The 16,061-nt window shown below is 39.7% G+C and overlaps 1 protein-coding gene across 8 annotated transcripts in view; it reads left to right on the plus strand.

Moving 5' to 3' along the window:
- The window catches only part of Fggy (FGGY carbohydrate kinase domain containing), a 398,632-nt gene that overhangs the window by 175,084 nt on the left and 207,487 nt on the right, over nt 1-16,061 (plus strand). For all 8 annotated transcript variants that reach the window (XM_052176778.1, XM_052176777.1, XM_052176775.1 and 5 more), the window contains one exon: nt 15,757-15,885. In XM_052176778.1, the coding sequence (XP_052032738.1) occupies nt 15,757-15,885 (129 nt within the window). The remainder of the gene's footprint in view (nt 1-15,756; nt 15,886-16,061) is intronic.

Here is a 16,061-nt window from a genome sequence, read left to right on the forward strand (position 1 = left end):
TTCTCTTCTCTGAGAAGATGGAGATGATAGTTGTATTCAATCTGTCACTTACACATCTTACCTGGTAGTTGAAGAGAAAGAAACTTTTAGAAGTTAAATGACCCCCTGATCACAGAGATAGTCACTAGCAGGTAAGAATGACATCAAATCTGAAGGGAGGCTGGACTGTCATCCTCCTACCTCCTAGACAGACTCATTCCTTCATAGCCAGTGAGTATTTAACAGGTCCCATCTTCCGCCACTCTTGTAGACAGCAATGAGAAGGACAACTAAAGTTATAATGCTGTGGTGGGCAGCCTGGACAGTATGTATGGACAAACAGTGGCCAATACGGGATTGGAATAAAGCTGTCTGGAACATGGGTGGAAATATCTTTTCTAAGGAAGAGTCTCTTGAATTGAGACTCCATTGTGAAGACTGTTTGAGCAATGTTACATGTCATCAAGAATGTTCCTCATAGGGTAAGACACGGGGATCTGACTGATATGTTGGAACTACTTTATCATAATGCTATGTGAGAGGACCATAGAAGACCTAAGAATGCAGAGCCATGTGCCCTGGAGGAACCCAGTGTTCTCTGAATATATTCAGAAGCCATGGTGGTTTATAGAAGAGAAATGTGATCCCACTTTTAACATTCAGTTGACTTTCCCCTTGTAGACATCAGAAATACATGTGTGTTTTTTAACTAGCATGCAAAATACTTTGGCAAGTGTTAAATTCAGGCGTGTATTTCTATGGTTATACATGGCTTAGAATGTAGGGCAGGTGGACAGTTAGGATAACCTTCCTGGAGATGGTGATCTCCACACTGCCTCCTAGTGGGTATAGAGAAGGTAGCCATATGGAGGAGGAAGGAAGGGCAGAGAGAGAATAGCTTTCAGCCCAGGATATGGAAAAGAACAAGGCCCATTCGTCCAACCTAGGCAAGTGGGTATATAAGCTTCAAGCAAGAGAAGAAAGGGAAATTATTGAAATTTATGTTTTCATCTTAGTCTTATCAGTTTTAAACGAGGAAGGAGAGTGCTGTAAGGCTCTGAGTTGGATGTTTTATAGGAAATGCTGGTTTCTGCAGTGCATGAGGCCCGGTCCTCTGCCTTGTCTGCTTAATTGGTTCAGGTGCCTTTCTGAATCTTTCTCCTTTGAGTGCTTCCCACTCTGAGAAGCCCTCTCTAGGAAGGTCAGTCAGAGCCCTAGATGTATGATTCTCCTGTATCAATTGATTTGTTTTCCTGAAAGATGATTGGTCTTAATACACATAGCTCTGCCAAAACAGCATGGCTAATTACTTTTCTTCTTATTGTTTCAGAATGTCCTCATAGTGGTACCCCACTTTCCCCTGCACTTTCTTCTACACTCATTTAGATATATATGACTTTTCGCATAATTAGAAGCTATCACATTTTTCTCTGAAATGGTATGTTCACGCACAGCAGAGCTCAGGGAACTGGAGCCCCCCTCCTCTCTGCCCCCCCCCCACTCAAGGGGTGGGAGCTGAAGGGCCTGTGTGGGAAGAGAGGGTAACAGACTCACTGGCCTTCCCTTTCTTGAACCTCCGTATGCCACATAAGACAATAGATTTCACAAAGCTTAGCTTTGTGTCATTGTCACTGGGTGACTAATGAAAGAATCTCTTCCTATCCATGGTTCCAAGGATTTTCTGTTCTTTTCAATTTTCTAAAAAGTATGTCATTTATTACTTTAGAAATGAAATGAAGGAGGACAGAGAGTTGCTAGCTTCAAGTCCCTTGATTGGTCAGGAAGAAGGCCATCGTTGACATGGAGGTTACAGGTGTAAGGCTCACACTCCCCACATGGTTCTCTTGAATATTGTAACTGCTGAAGTATATTTCTGGGAATCCTTGCTTACTTTGGTTGATTTTGTAGGCTTCTTTAAAAGCCTAGGTCCTACAGGCCTGCTTCATCTTGCTGGTGAGAAATCAGAAATGAGGTACAGAAATGATTTGTGATTTCCATAACTCGCAGGGGACGTTGTGCATTGGAACCAGCTGGAGTACTGGTTCAGTTGGATAGGGCCCAGAGTTTTGTTTCAGTGGTTGGGGGTCGGGCCCAAGCAAGTGAATTTCTTCTATGTTTAAGTGATCCTCAGGCATGGCAGCATGGAGTTGTGACACTTGCTGTTATCTTGCTGGTCTACTAGAGCAGATGAAAAGCAAGGGGCTAAGGTAACAAGAAGACATGAGCTCTGGGAAAGGGTTAATACCACCCCTTCCCTTTCCTTCTGCCCTTACTCATTTCTGCCCCCTTTCTTCTTACCCCGTGGCCTGTGAAATTTGTTTTGGTTGTTCCCAAATATTTTTGTTGTTGTTCTTGATAGGCAATAGGAAGATAGACACAGGATGTGGGCTCAATCAGCTCACATTAGTTTCTGGTTTTACTCTTACCAAGCACTTTCTCCATATGAAGACCTGAGCTTCTAATGGCAGCCTTTTAGGTATTAATAAACTATATTTCATTTGTCTTCTCCCTTTCTACTCACCCTATCAGATGTACACACTTCATTCTTATTTTTAATTATTTATTTTATGTGGATAAGTGTTTTACCTACATGTATATCTGTGCACCACCTGCATGCCTGGTACCTGAGGAAGCCAGAAAAAGGTGCTAGATCCCCCATCTGACTTACGAAAGACTCCTTGAGGCTCCTGTTTATTGTGAGAAGGACAGATACAGACCATCCAAAATATTGTTCTTTATCTCACAAATGATTCATTGAACTGTTTGTTGTCACAAATCCATTAGAACAGAAAGTGTATGAGCCAACCGGTAAGATTCTGTCCTTATCCTGTGTGCTAAACTCGGCCTATTTCTGATTTGAACAAGCTCACAGCCCTTCCTGCAGGATTCTGTGCTAATCACAGCTCCATAAGAGTCCTGGGGTAAAGGTGTGTGTGGTAAAGAGGCAGGGGTGAGTGAGAGTGTTCAGAAATAAGGGGACTCATTAGACAAAATTATCTCAGCCAGTTCTGAAAGCTAGGGAATCCCTAAGGTTTCTGGTTTAGGGCCCACATCAAAAGGTCTGAGGAAAAGGAGAGCCAATGTTATTGTTTCAGTATAGGGTCAGTGGACTCCAATGAGGTACAGGAAGAGCAGTGCTTCAAGTCCAGAGTTTTGAAAAATACTGAGGAGTTGGAAGGCCACCAGGTAGGAAGTATAGTCTTCCTCTGGGAAGTGTAAAACTCCTCAGGTCTTCACTGAGTAATTGGATGAGCCTGTTTACACCTCGGGTAAACACTGACCCCAAAAGTTCCTCACAGACATACTCAGAATATTGTTTGAATTTCTAGACATCATGTGGCCCACAAAGTTTCTCAGTTCCTCCCTGAAACAGGAGGCTGAGTAGTATAAATCTTTCTCACTAGGCAATCACACAACTCTCTCCTCTCATCTCTTAGCCTTGTTTATTCCTCTCTGTGGGCGTCAGCTTTCTACTCCACAGAAAGCACACCTAAGATAAACCAAAAAAAGAAAAATTTCATCTGGCTCACAGTTTCAGAGAGGACAGCCCATGGTTACTTGATTACTATGGCTTTGGGCCAAATGGCAAAATAAAGCATTATAGTATGGAGTGTGTGGTATAACACAGCTACTAATTTAGGATCCCAAGAGAGAAAGAGAGAGAGAGAGAGAGAGAGAGAGAGAGAGAGAGAGAGAGAGAGAGAGAGAGAGAGAGAGAGAGAGAGAGAGAGAGAGAGAGAAGAGGCCATTATTACCTTTATATCCATACCTAGATAGCCTAACTTCCTTCTATTGGGCAACAACTAGGAAATATTATACCACTTTCTAACAGTATCAGAGACTGGTAACTAAGTATATGAGTCTTTGAAGGTCATTGAAGATCTAAATCATAGTATTTTTTTTAACCTAACCTTAAGATTTGCAGATTTTATGGTCAGATTAAATCCTTTCCCCTACAGTATACTTTAAAATAAAGCTAAGTCTGGATTGCTTAGAAACAAACAAACAAACAAACAAAAAAGTATTCAGTATGTTTCTATGTGTGTTATATGTATGTTTTTATATGGTGTGTAAGCACATACGTGTGCACATATGCATATATAAAAGAGGGGTTTTCAACAATGTCTTCTCAATCTCTAGCCTAGTTCTAGAGACAGGGTCTCTGGCTGAACAAAGTGTCTGGAGCTCACCAATGAGCTGTACTGGTGGACAAACAAACCCCTTGGCTCCTCTGTTCTGTTAAGAAGTTCTGAGATTACAGGTGTGTGTACTTTCACTCCTAGGGTTTTTTTTTTCTTTAATCTGGATGTTGGTGATCACTCCCAGCATCACTTTACTGACTAAGTCATCTCCATAATGCCGTGATACATTCCCTAATAGAAAATATGATACTCAGTGATGAGGAAAGACATCTGTTGAGCTTAAAACACAGACTTTAAGGTTGTATAAACATACTAACTCTGCTCTTCTACAAGGAATTGAATAAGGCATATCTTAATATTATGGAAGAATATCATGTGATACTTTCTCAAATTTTATTACAAATTACCTCTGGGAAAGAGAAATATAAGGAGGCAGCATTTTCTTTCTTTCTTTCTTTTTTTTTACTCTGTATTTTCTATAATGAAGTCTTAACTACCTTCAACTTCATGTTCTCCATATTTATCTTTTAAAAGTCAGCTCTGTTGTTTTGGGCTTGGTGGACTACTACTATGGGTGTCCCACTTTGAGTACCTCCCAGAGGATGTGCAGCCTAAATGCCATTTCTGGAAACAACCCCAAAAGATGACCCTTAGCTTCCTTATCCTCCATTTTCCTGCCCTCTCTCTTACTTTATCTTCCCTCCTCTATCTTTGTGGAACACTAAAGCCTGTAGGAATGCAGAGCTGCTTCTTGCTATGATCAGTGCTTCCTCTGGGGGCCCTTCATGTGTCCTGGGTAAATGGACATGGTAACTAAAGACTCTTTTTGGGCTTTGAACTAATTATCTTTTATCATTTTCACTAAAATCTGTTCACTTTCCTAGATCCTCTGTCCAAAGAATAAGACTTTTAAAACAAAGAAATTAGATTTATAAAGTTTGAACTTTGCATTTTCTATCAGTTGACCATTTTCCCCAAAATTTGTATACTACCCCCCACCTCAGGTAACCCAGAGATGTAGAGTTTAAGTGTTGTAAAGTTTCAGCATGATTATGGAATCTTTTTTTATAATCCCATGAATTCACAGATTTGACTCCAATATTTTGATTAAATGCCACCTTGAATAATTCTCCCTCTGTATTGGAGGGAAGATACTCCTTAATCTGCAGTAATGTCTGTGCCTTCTTTTCCTTTTCACCTGTGGAAGCCTAATGGAGGGACTTGTTTTACAACCCAATCACCATTCCTTCTTTAGTCTCCAGGTAGATGGTCTCATGCCACAGGTCAGGTTCTAGAGTCAAACCTAAGAATCTTCATCTGTGAATCTGGATTCTTGGAATGTAAGAACAAATGCTCTGCCATCCCTCAAACATTGTTTCCATGCTGTTGAGTTGTGCCAACTAGATGACTGAAGAGAGACACCTTGTTGTATTCTTTTTATCATCTGTACAGCAAAATGGTTGGTTGTCAGGGCAACAGCATAGAAAATAGGTCATTGTTAACAACATGAATTCTTTAAACTTGACAAGGGAAAATTCCAGCATATACTCCATATAAGGGTTAAAATAAAGGAAATGATTAGGATACACCCTTCTCCTCACAAACTGGACATTTCTCTGTAAACTCTGTAAGAATGCTAGTACACACACACACACACACACACACACACACACATACACTCACCACCCTTTCCTCAGTCCCATCTGCATTCTTGATGGAGAACCTTTGGGATGCATAGGCACTTTGATCCTCTGTAGTCTCAGTACCAGACACAGAAGCACCCAAGCTCTGTAGGGATTGTGTTTTTGCATCTTGATAATGGGCTTTATAGGTGTATTTTATGATTTTTATCTACAAAGAATCTGAGTTTAAAGGGCTTGAGGCTCTGAAAGTTGAGGCATGCAACCAAAGCCAGATCAAACTGACTGCTGAAATCACACTCTTCATAATAACACTCTGGCTCCCTGTCAAAAATGTGAGGAGTGGGGCTTTAAAAAGAGCACTTCTAAGATGAAATATACACTTTTCAAAACAATAGCAGAAAGCCTTTTCAAGGGTAAAACAGTTGGGGGAAAAAGAAATAATATGTAATTTAGTATTCATTGAGTATAAGCAATTAATCCTGCCCTCTGGGGGTGAATTTAGTCTAGCTTATTTGCACATGAAAGTACAAGACTGGTTTCCTCTCTATGAAAGTAAGACATCTGGTTGGAAAGTGAAAAATTTGGTCAATTACCTGAATCATGTTTGGTCTACATGATAGAAAAGCCCCAGATGTCTTGAAATCACCAGATGTTTGGCCTTGTGCAGTTACCACCAGCCCTGCTGACTGGCCCTTTCCTTTGAGAGGTGCTGTTTGACATCCCATAGAGGCAGTCATTGTTAGGAGGCTGTTTTCTGTGATCCAGGAGTGGACAAGCAGGAGTCTAGACTTCTCACTCATACTGGCCTCTGACAAAATGTTCCTTGGGCTATATGCCATCAGTAAGTGGGATCACACAAAGAAATGCAGTGAGTCACAGAATAGCCTTTATTTGGAAAATCCTGTCTTTATAGTTATCAGATATTCTGTTCAATACTGAATTGCAGATTTGGAAAGATAAGTCATTTGGACAAAAGTTTAAGAGTGAGAAGCTTAGGTCTGTTGGTTTTGTTGTTGATTTCTTTTATGTAGTTTTCATTGAACTGTGAAACAACAAATTAAAATCCTGAAACCCCACATAGCACCTGGAGTAAAATGGCAACTAAAGCCACTCTCTCCTGCGTCTGCCTTTTCTTGGATGTGGGATATTCTCTATGACTGACCATTTTTACATAGCTGTAGAAAGCTATCGTCATTTGACAGTCCAGTGTTTTGTTGATAAAATAATATTTTCTTTTGAAACGAGCATTCAGTGCTTAAAATAACTCCAAGGAGAATGCTTTCTACACTTATTCTTAAAACATTTCATTCTGAAGACTTATCATGGAAACATGAATTGAACTTGAGAATCATGTGAGAAAGAGCAATTCCACAAATTTGATCCAAATTTGAAGCAAGCTTTAATTAAATACTGGTCAAGATAATAGGCTCTGGCCACGACCTTTCCAGGGTTTCCAGAAAATGACAAGAAGTCAAATTTTGCAGCCGCTTATAAAGGCAAACCCATAAAGTTTTGTATTTCTCATCAGGTCCAATCATAGCTGGACATGTATTCTGACATACTTGCTGCCTACATACCTTCTACCTACATACTTCTTACCCACATCCAATCAGGGGTAAGCATTACATCCTGATGTATTTCCTGCCTAGGTACTTCTATCAACATTCAGTGCGACTGGGTCAAACAAACTCATTTAACAAATGAAAACATAAACAATTGTGTCTTGCATTTCAGGAAGTGTCTGTCCTTGGGCAAGGGGTTTACAGATTAGAGGCATTTTTTGTTTTATGAATCTCTTAGGCACAGTAACTAAAGCTTAAAACATAATGTTGGCTCTCACATATGACCACAGGGAGACATTTTTCCACGCTGGCAAACTGAATTCCATCATTGTGAATATTTTAACACCTTTCATGTTTTATGCAGCTTACTCACATGACCTCAAAAGCATATATGTCATCACACACTAGCATCATAGACCTCTCAAGGTTTTCAGCTCAGCCAGAATGAACTGTGTGATTTTTGCACTAGGCAGTATCCAACATACCAGGCACGGAGAGTTGTGATAACTGTAATAGTGACTCCTACCTGCTGAGTATCTATTCTATGAGGCATGTCAGCAGTTGTGCTTCTTGGGTGTTGTCTTGATGAATTGTCATTACCACTCTAGGAGGAGAATGACATTATTTTAGAATTCTTACAAGAATGGAAGTTTGCATTGGAAAGAAATCGCTTGCCCAAGGTCATAAGCCTTAAGAGTAGGAAGGCCGTGGACTGCATCCAAGATAGTGTATTACCTAACCTGAACTCCACAAGCTATCCTAACCTGCCTGCCTCTGACAATACAGTTGAAAGATCTGTGCCTTCAGTGCTGTTTTCATGAAATTAGAAGAGGAAGGTGCAAGGGAAAAGTCTTTCTGTATAAAGAACAGAATGATGTAATTCCAGACACCATACTGTGGGGTTCTAGAGGAAAGGGGCATTAATTATGATCTACCTAAGGAAGGATTTTAGGAGGTAGCCTTAGGCTAGGTGAGAACAAAATAGGTCATCAACAATTATATAGAGAATTAGGTCATTGTGGGTGTCAGAGCTGAGGATTTCAAGCTAAAAGACTACAGCTATGCTCTGAATAGTTCAGAACTGACGCCCATACCTCTGGAAACTATTGAATTTTGTCAGCTATTCTAGACTCCATGTGACTTATGGCCCTGGCTTCCTGCTGCATGCTACAGAGGGAATGGAGTGACATTCTATAGTGGGAGGTATAGAAAGCAGAGAATGCCTAGTGAGTCAGGAGACATGTTTGAGTCTAGACTTTGCTTCGATGACTGCTTAACCACAGATATCCAGTTCCTTCTTTGGATTTCTGGTCCATAAGGGTCAATCTAGGAAAGAAAAGATAGGTGTTTTCAATATATTAGAATATTGTGGCCCTTGTGATTTTGTTCCTATATACAGCCTATTAGTGCTAACTTGTTTCCTAGTTGTTGCAGTCTATATCTAACCCACTTTCCTAAATTGGATGGTAATTTGGTAAAATTTCAGACTCTGGAGTCAGACCTTTGAATCCTTAAATGTAACTCCTCTCTTACCTGCATCCCCCCCCCCACCCCACCCCCGTGTAACTGAACAAATTTTGAAATTCTTTTGCAGTTTTGTTTCTATTCTATGAAATAATATAGTCTAATATTTACACCCTAAGATGCAGAACCTAAATATGGTGCTTTCCAAAAGAATTTGCATTTCATTGATTTGTTATTAGGATGGAAAGTTATATGACCAGAAATGTTCCAAGAACAGTTACCAATGGCTCATAGACTTGAATAATTATGTTGTTGAAATACAAAATGTACATACCACTCTTCAGCTCACTGACCTATTGCAGTAACTAGTTGCTAAGTAGATTCTTTGAACCAGCTTGTCCAGCTGGGAGGACTTGAGAGCTGTATTCTGCAAGAATCTGCTATCTGTAGTCTCTTGCTGCCATAGGAAAAGTGGCAGTGTGCCTTCTGCATTTGCTAGATATGTGCATTGCCCTTGATAAGTGTCGCTGTCCTGAGTTAGGAATGAGAGTGGACCACTGCTGGGATTATATTAGTTTCTTTACCCTGGTAATATCCAGGATTAAGGGTTAAATTTACTGTTTGTCTGTTTAGTTTACTTTCTACTGAAACACTGTATAGGTGGGTGCATATAGGTGAGAAACTTTAATTTTTTTGTTCCAGTTGATTGATCTATGTCTTATGATCTTTAAAAACATAAACAAAAAATGTATACATTTGTTAAGTAAACATTACTTTTTAAAGTATGTTGTAGATACTTGGGAGGGAAAGAAATAAGATGTGGAGAAAAATAAGTCTATGAGCTATTATCTTTCTACTGGAAGAGATGGACAGAACCTAATATAGGGATATAATACATAAGAGTTATTTAAATGTATGTTTAAAGTATAGGGAATATAGGGTATACCAAGTAAGAATACAAAGTCAGGGATCTTCGGTATATATAAAACTGTCTAAACTATGGAGCAGTTGTAAGACATGTTAACTTACAGATGTAATTCAGAAGTGGTATTAGAAAAGACTCTTACCTGCTAGAAAGATCTCCTCTCTTTTGATCCTTGATTTACCCTATACTCTAGGACAGTGTGTGCACACAGAAAATGTCTATTCACCATTTCTATAATGAGTGATAAATGAATATCATTCAATCTCATGTGAAAATGGAAATGGAATTTATTTTCTAGTCACAATGACATGATTTCTATGAGGCATATCAGATGCTGTCCTTAAAGAGTGCAAGAACGCTAGCTTTGGGTTTTTCAGGAAGTCTCTACTTGAATGAATCATTTAGGACAAGTATAACTTCAGGAACCAAGACTACTACAACCTTTTCAGCCATTTTCTACCAGTTGTCCCAGTTTTCTAGAAAATCCCCAGCGTTGACCTACACGTGTGATCTGAGTCGGGCTAGGCTTTACGATTCTCTAGAACCATTCAAGCATGTGCCATGTCTGTGTGAAACACCAAACTTAAGAATTGCCTCTGAATACTACGTAGTGGTTGAGAATTGTATGTTCCCACTCTTGTTACCCACTTTTAAATCAGATTGAAAGTAGGTTGAGTTTGAAAGAAATCCAGAACTCTCTCCAACTGGCAGGGCAAAATGTCCTTTAGCACAGTCATGGACATAATCTGGCCGGCCTGTCAGCCTTTCCCAACTGAGCTGGTACTAGCATTCCACAGCAAGCACAAGGAAGCAGGGTCGTATGCCACCCACGCCCAAACCTCTTTGACATTTCCGTAGGCCTGGAGCCAAATCTCCCCCTGTGTTTCATCTCACTCTCAGAATACAAAGGAACACTGAACCTTCCAGTTAATTCAATACCCTCCCCCCTTCCTGGAGAGGATAACAGTTCTGTTGACCATTATAATGCATCTTCTGTCTCCCAGCAGTCCACATAGTCATTAATTTCTGCTGCTGACATCAGGAAAGAGGATTATGTGTGTGTCTGAAACTGTTCCCAGAGTGCTCATTAGTCATAGATAATTGAAAAACTGGTAGGGGAAGGTTTGGTGTAATAGGAGCTCTGCTTGTGAAGAGGGACTGCAGCCACCCGATAATTGTAGGCTCCAGCTTTGACCACTCAGGCCAAATATGTCCATTCAGATGGGAATTCATGGGGCCTAGGAGTCCTTGGGGCCATCTGATATCCCAAGGTGAACATGTAACACAGCCAGAGATCAGAATGTAGGTGAATAGCTCATGGTTTTCTCTCCTGTCTTTAGCTTAAGGAACAGACTTGGACAAGATGCAGGGTTTCTACTCTTATTTTGTTTTTATTTAAATTTAAGCCAATTTGCTTTATTTTAAACAAACACACAAGATCATGATCTGGAAGGACATAGGTGGTTCAGGAGAGTGCCTCACAGCACATCCTGTCTGTGCTGTTACAGAAATCAGTTTTCTTTTATTTTTTTTTTCTAAAAACTTCTGGAAGTACATGTGCTCATGCGCTCGCATGTTTGGAGCCTTTAAAAGGATCACAAATATGAGATTGGATGAGCTCTATTCTACATCGTGACTTTGTCCCTTATTTTATCTTGATCTTTCTCCCAAATTCATACCTTTATTCTTCCTCAATTATTTTAAAGACTACATAGGATTCTGTGGAATAGATGAAATGGTTTGTTTTTTCTTGCTCTTCTGCTTTCTTTTGTTCTCTTTCTCTCTCTTTCTCTTTTCCTTTGTTCTCTTTCTTTCATCTTTCTCCTTTCTTTCTCTTTTCTTTCATTCTTTTTTCTTTCATTCTCTTTTCTTTCTCTTTTCTTTTATCCTTTCTTTCATTCTCTTTTCTTCTTTCTTTGTCTTTTCTTTCATTCTTTCTCTTTTCTTTCATTCTTTCTTCTTTCTCTTTTCTTTCTTTTTCTTTCTTTTTCTTTTCCTTCCTTCCTTCCTTTCTTTCTTTCTTCCTTCCTTCCTAATCAAACCAGAAGAGAAACACCTCTAAAACTATTATGTAAGAAATGTTTGTTCAAAGTAAAACATAAGAGATCATGGGGTAATAAAAAGCACAAATTCATCCCCAACCCCATTGGAAATGTATTTTCTGTTTGTGTGTTTTACCTCCTAGGAATGTAGTTTTATAAATTTATCTATCAACAGTCATTTTTACATTGAAGTCATATTCGTCTGCATAATATCTTGCAGCCTGCCTTTTTCACTTATTTGGTTGTTTGAAAGATAAAATAATTTTTATTGTGCTAGCTTTTCCTCACATAGTAGGTTTAATATTTTTAGGAACCTAATACAAAGATTAAGCATGGGCCGGTCCTCAGTGCCTTGCTGTCTATACCGTGTGCTGCCCCTTTCATATGCACCTCTGTTACCCACCCTTCCTCAATGCTTATATTCTAGTAGGCTGGATAGTTATGTCAACCCCTGGCCCGTCTAGGCTCCCTATAGTGAACCACCATTTCTTTTGATAGAGCTCCTTTCTAGAACATTCTAATTCTAGTATGATAGCATCTATCGTTCACCTTTGGAACACCGCTTCCCAGGTGTTGTCTTTACCTTGAACATTTCATTCATTCTCTGAGGCCAGTGTAGGGAGCCCTCCTCATTTATTTAGCCACATCACATACATTCTACCTTTTTGAGACATTCTCCATGGTTTACTATCTTAGTTTCTCAACCTCTTAGTTGTAAACTTCAGTGTGAATCTTTTAGAATCATAGAGACCACTTTCACTTATTGACTAGCACCTAGAACTTGGCACAGGGTAGGTGAAAATCTGTGTGGAGAGTCTTATGGGCATGGTTTTTAACTGGTTTGTGAAACCCATGAGTGTGTATTTAGACAAAGCATAGAAGAGATTGAGGATGATGAGTCAGGGAAATCTTGATTAGCTCTGGGAAGAACAATTCTGTGGCTTATTACATTTTCTGGTGAATGAAGACTTTTGGGAAAGTTATCAGGTCACATCTATCAGCCCTAGTCCTTCTATGATGCTTCTGGCTGAGAAAAGGATGTGGAAGGGAGATTTCAAGAATTCTCACAATACCTATTTCTACCTTCCTATTTCATGTTGTGCCCTTTTGGTTTGGATAAACAGAGTTCCTTATTGTTTGAGGTTAGATGGTTGATTGTGAACACTGGTTTCAATTAAAGGAGGGATATTCATCATGGTGAACATTAACTTTTATTCCTAGATCACTAGCCTCAGAAGGCTGGATTACTGCACTGGGCTGAGTTGTCTGGGAACCGAGTTGAGACAGATGTGGTATTAGTTGTTGACTGAGAATGGTTATCTGTGATGGGGAAGACCATCAGTGGATATAGTTCCACATCACTTTGGCCAGTCCAGCAGTGTTGTAGGGTGAGGGGCTTATAGCAGGATTCCCTCCTTTCCTGAGTCACAGGGCTGAGGCCCTAGAGAAAAAATATGCAGTTGAAGATATTCAAGAGACTTGAGCTTTTCAGTTGGCCACAGTCTGCACCCTCAGTCTATTAGACCAGAAATAACCATGATCAGTTATTTCTTCTCCACAAAATCTTTCATATCTTCTTTGTGCCTGCATCCCATTTACTCTTACCATAATGGGTCTTCTGTTTTCTTTCCTCTTCTGAAGTGTGTCCTCTCCTAAAATGTTACTGGAATGAGCATCTAAAAACCCAAATCAAGCCATCATGCTCTCTGGAATCGCCTGTTCAGTGGGATCTAGTCTGTCAACTGCTGAAGCCCAGGCATTGCAGTGTTATACAAGGCCTGCCTTTCTAACCTTCTCTTTGTTCTACCCCCCTTCTCTCAGCCCTTGTGAATACTGATAAGCAGGTCTGCTGATAACCCAGGGCTCTGTTCACAGTCTTCCTCAGTCTCCTCAGAAAGAACCAATTTGTTCATTTACCACTTAAGTTTTTTTCCCCTAAGTCTCCCCAGAGAACATAGATCCACCATGCAAATTATCTAAAACTGTCTAGGAAAGTTACTCCTTTTAGAGCTATAGAGCTTGAAGAAGACAGTGGACCAGAGTTTTCTTTTTTATATTTTTTTATAGAAATTAAACCTTAAAATAACTCTGTGGGAAGGATTTCCAAATGGTATTAGTTTTAACATGTACACTGATGCTTGTTTTAGAAATGCTTCTCTTGATCTCTACATTTATTCAAAGCACATTTGAGAATAATTCCTGCTTCAGACATCAGAGTACAAGATTTGATGTCAGAGGAGACTCTAAGGCCTACCTCCCACTTTTAAGTTCTCTGGCTCCAGGAAATTTACTCTTCCAATACCTTCAGTGTCATGACCGCCACCTGTGAGATGGGGACAGAGCAGATACTGTTATATTCTTCATAGACGTTTAATAAAATGAAGTGACAAAATGTATGGTGTGTTCATAGTTCAGTGCAGAGACTAGACGGGTCATCCCAGGACAGATGTCTCTCACATTTGCTGACTATATATGGTGACATAATTAGGAGACTTTCTGTTATCTAGAACATAGCTTTTCCTCAGTTCTTATGCCAGGGAAGTCAGCACAGACCAGAGGTTAGCCTGCTTCTACTCGTACATTTGCACTCTGTTCATTAGACCAGCATCATTAAATTAAACTCTTCTGGTCCTCACAATAAAGTTTTTAAAAAAAAGTAGATAAATTAATTCTGATATGTCTTATTTAACTCAATAGATAAAAATATCATTTCAACATACAATAAGTCTAACAGTTCTAAGGATAAAGCGCAGGATCCTATCCACACTAGACATTTACAATATCAATAAACAATGGCTCCCCAACTTATATGAAATTAATAGTCAATACTTTGCATTCACCTTCCCTGACAGAATGACTCTTTGCTTTATATTCTGCATTTCTCACTAAACATATCACAATTTACATAGTAGATTTCCACTGGGAATTTTTTTCTTTCTTTAAGTGATTGCTGGAAAAGTAAAATTACACATGCAAATCTTTCCAAACATACTTCACTTTTCAAAACACAAATTCAGTGATTTTTAAACTTTTAAATGTAAATTAATTAAAATTAGTCTTGAATAATGAAGCTCTAAAACACACCATAGTGATACCAGTCTTTTGAGCTAACCTAGTTTCAGCGGTAGTTACAAACAGAAATTCATTATTTAAAATAGTTGTAAGCATGGGCTGGGGAGGCGCTTTACTTCCAGTTAGTGGGGACTGCTGGAGCCATTTGTCATCTTCACTTACATTTTTCTGAGCTGCAATCCTGAGACACTTCTGCCCATCCTAGAATCACAAGGCACAAAAGAGATTACATGATAGCAATACATATGGTCTAAGTCTTATACAAACCCTGCAGGGCAGAGATGCATGTAGAGTATCTTTTAGAGTGAAGGGGGTCCGGCCTCTGTTAAACAGCTGACAACAGAGATCGTTTGATTTTTTCGGCTTCGAATGGTTTTCTGCGTCTTTATCTCATCTCCCTAACTAGGTGGAAAACAAGAACAGCCTTTTACTGTTCCACAGTGCCCACACAAAGCTAGACAATCAATAAATTATTAACTGAAAGCCTTCCTGACTGTAAGAACTCAAGGTCGCTTGAAATATCAGGGTCATTGCATTGCAAAACTCCAAAGAACTGTTTCTGGGTAAGCAGTAGGCTCATGGAATACCCCAAGGTTTCAGCTGGACTATCTCATCCAGCTGCAACACAAAACTTAAGAAATTCTTTCTTCGAACAAAATATTTCCTTCCCTTATCCTATGACGGGAAGCAACTACAGAAGTTACTTTTCTCCTCCTTTTGGAGACTACTTACATGCATATCAAAGACATATACCAAGGTCGCCAAGTGAGCAGAAGGATATTGCATGGCTGCATGGTCTCTGTCTTTGTGAAGTTGAGAAAACACAGGTATCAAGGATGGAGCAAAAGGGTTCTCTTAAGAAAACCTCTTGTCCCCTTTAATGCATTCCAGACTAATGGGTGTTTGTTTTCTCTCATGGCTACCCAGGAAATCTTGTGTTGCCTCCTGGAGCTTCTCTTGGAACTGGGCTCCTACCAGAAGCAGCCCGAGAGCTGGGTCTTCCTTCAGGAATTGCGGTGGCAGCCTCACTCATTGATGCCCATGCAGGAGGACTAGGTAACCTCTTCTTCCCTCCCAGCACCAACTCTGTGCGTTCTCTGCACACAGTGTGGCTGAGAACCTGGGATGCTTCTCTGCTTGCACAGAAAAGGCCAAGGGTTGATGAGTCCAAATGTAAGAATAAAAGGCCTTTATACATGTAGGGACTTGAATAGAGTTAGAGAACTTTTAAT

This window comes from Apodemus sylvaticus, chromosome 3 (genome assembly GCF_947179515.1).
Source record: "Apodemus sylvaticus chromosome 3, mApoSyl1.1, whole genome shotgun sequence".
NCBI lineage: Eukaryota > Metazoa > Chordata > Mammalia > Rodentia > Muridae > Apodemus > Apodemus sylvaticus.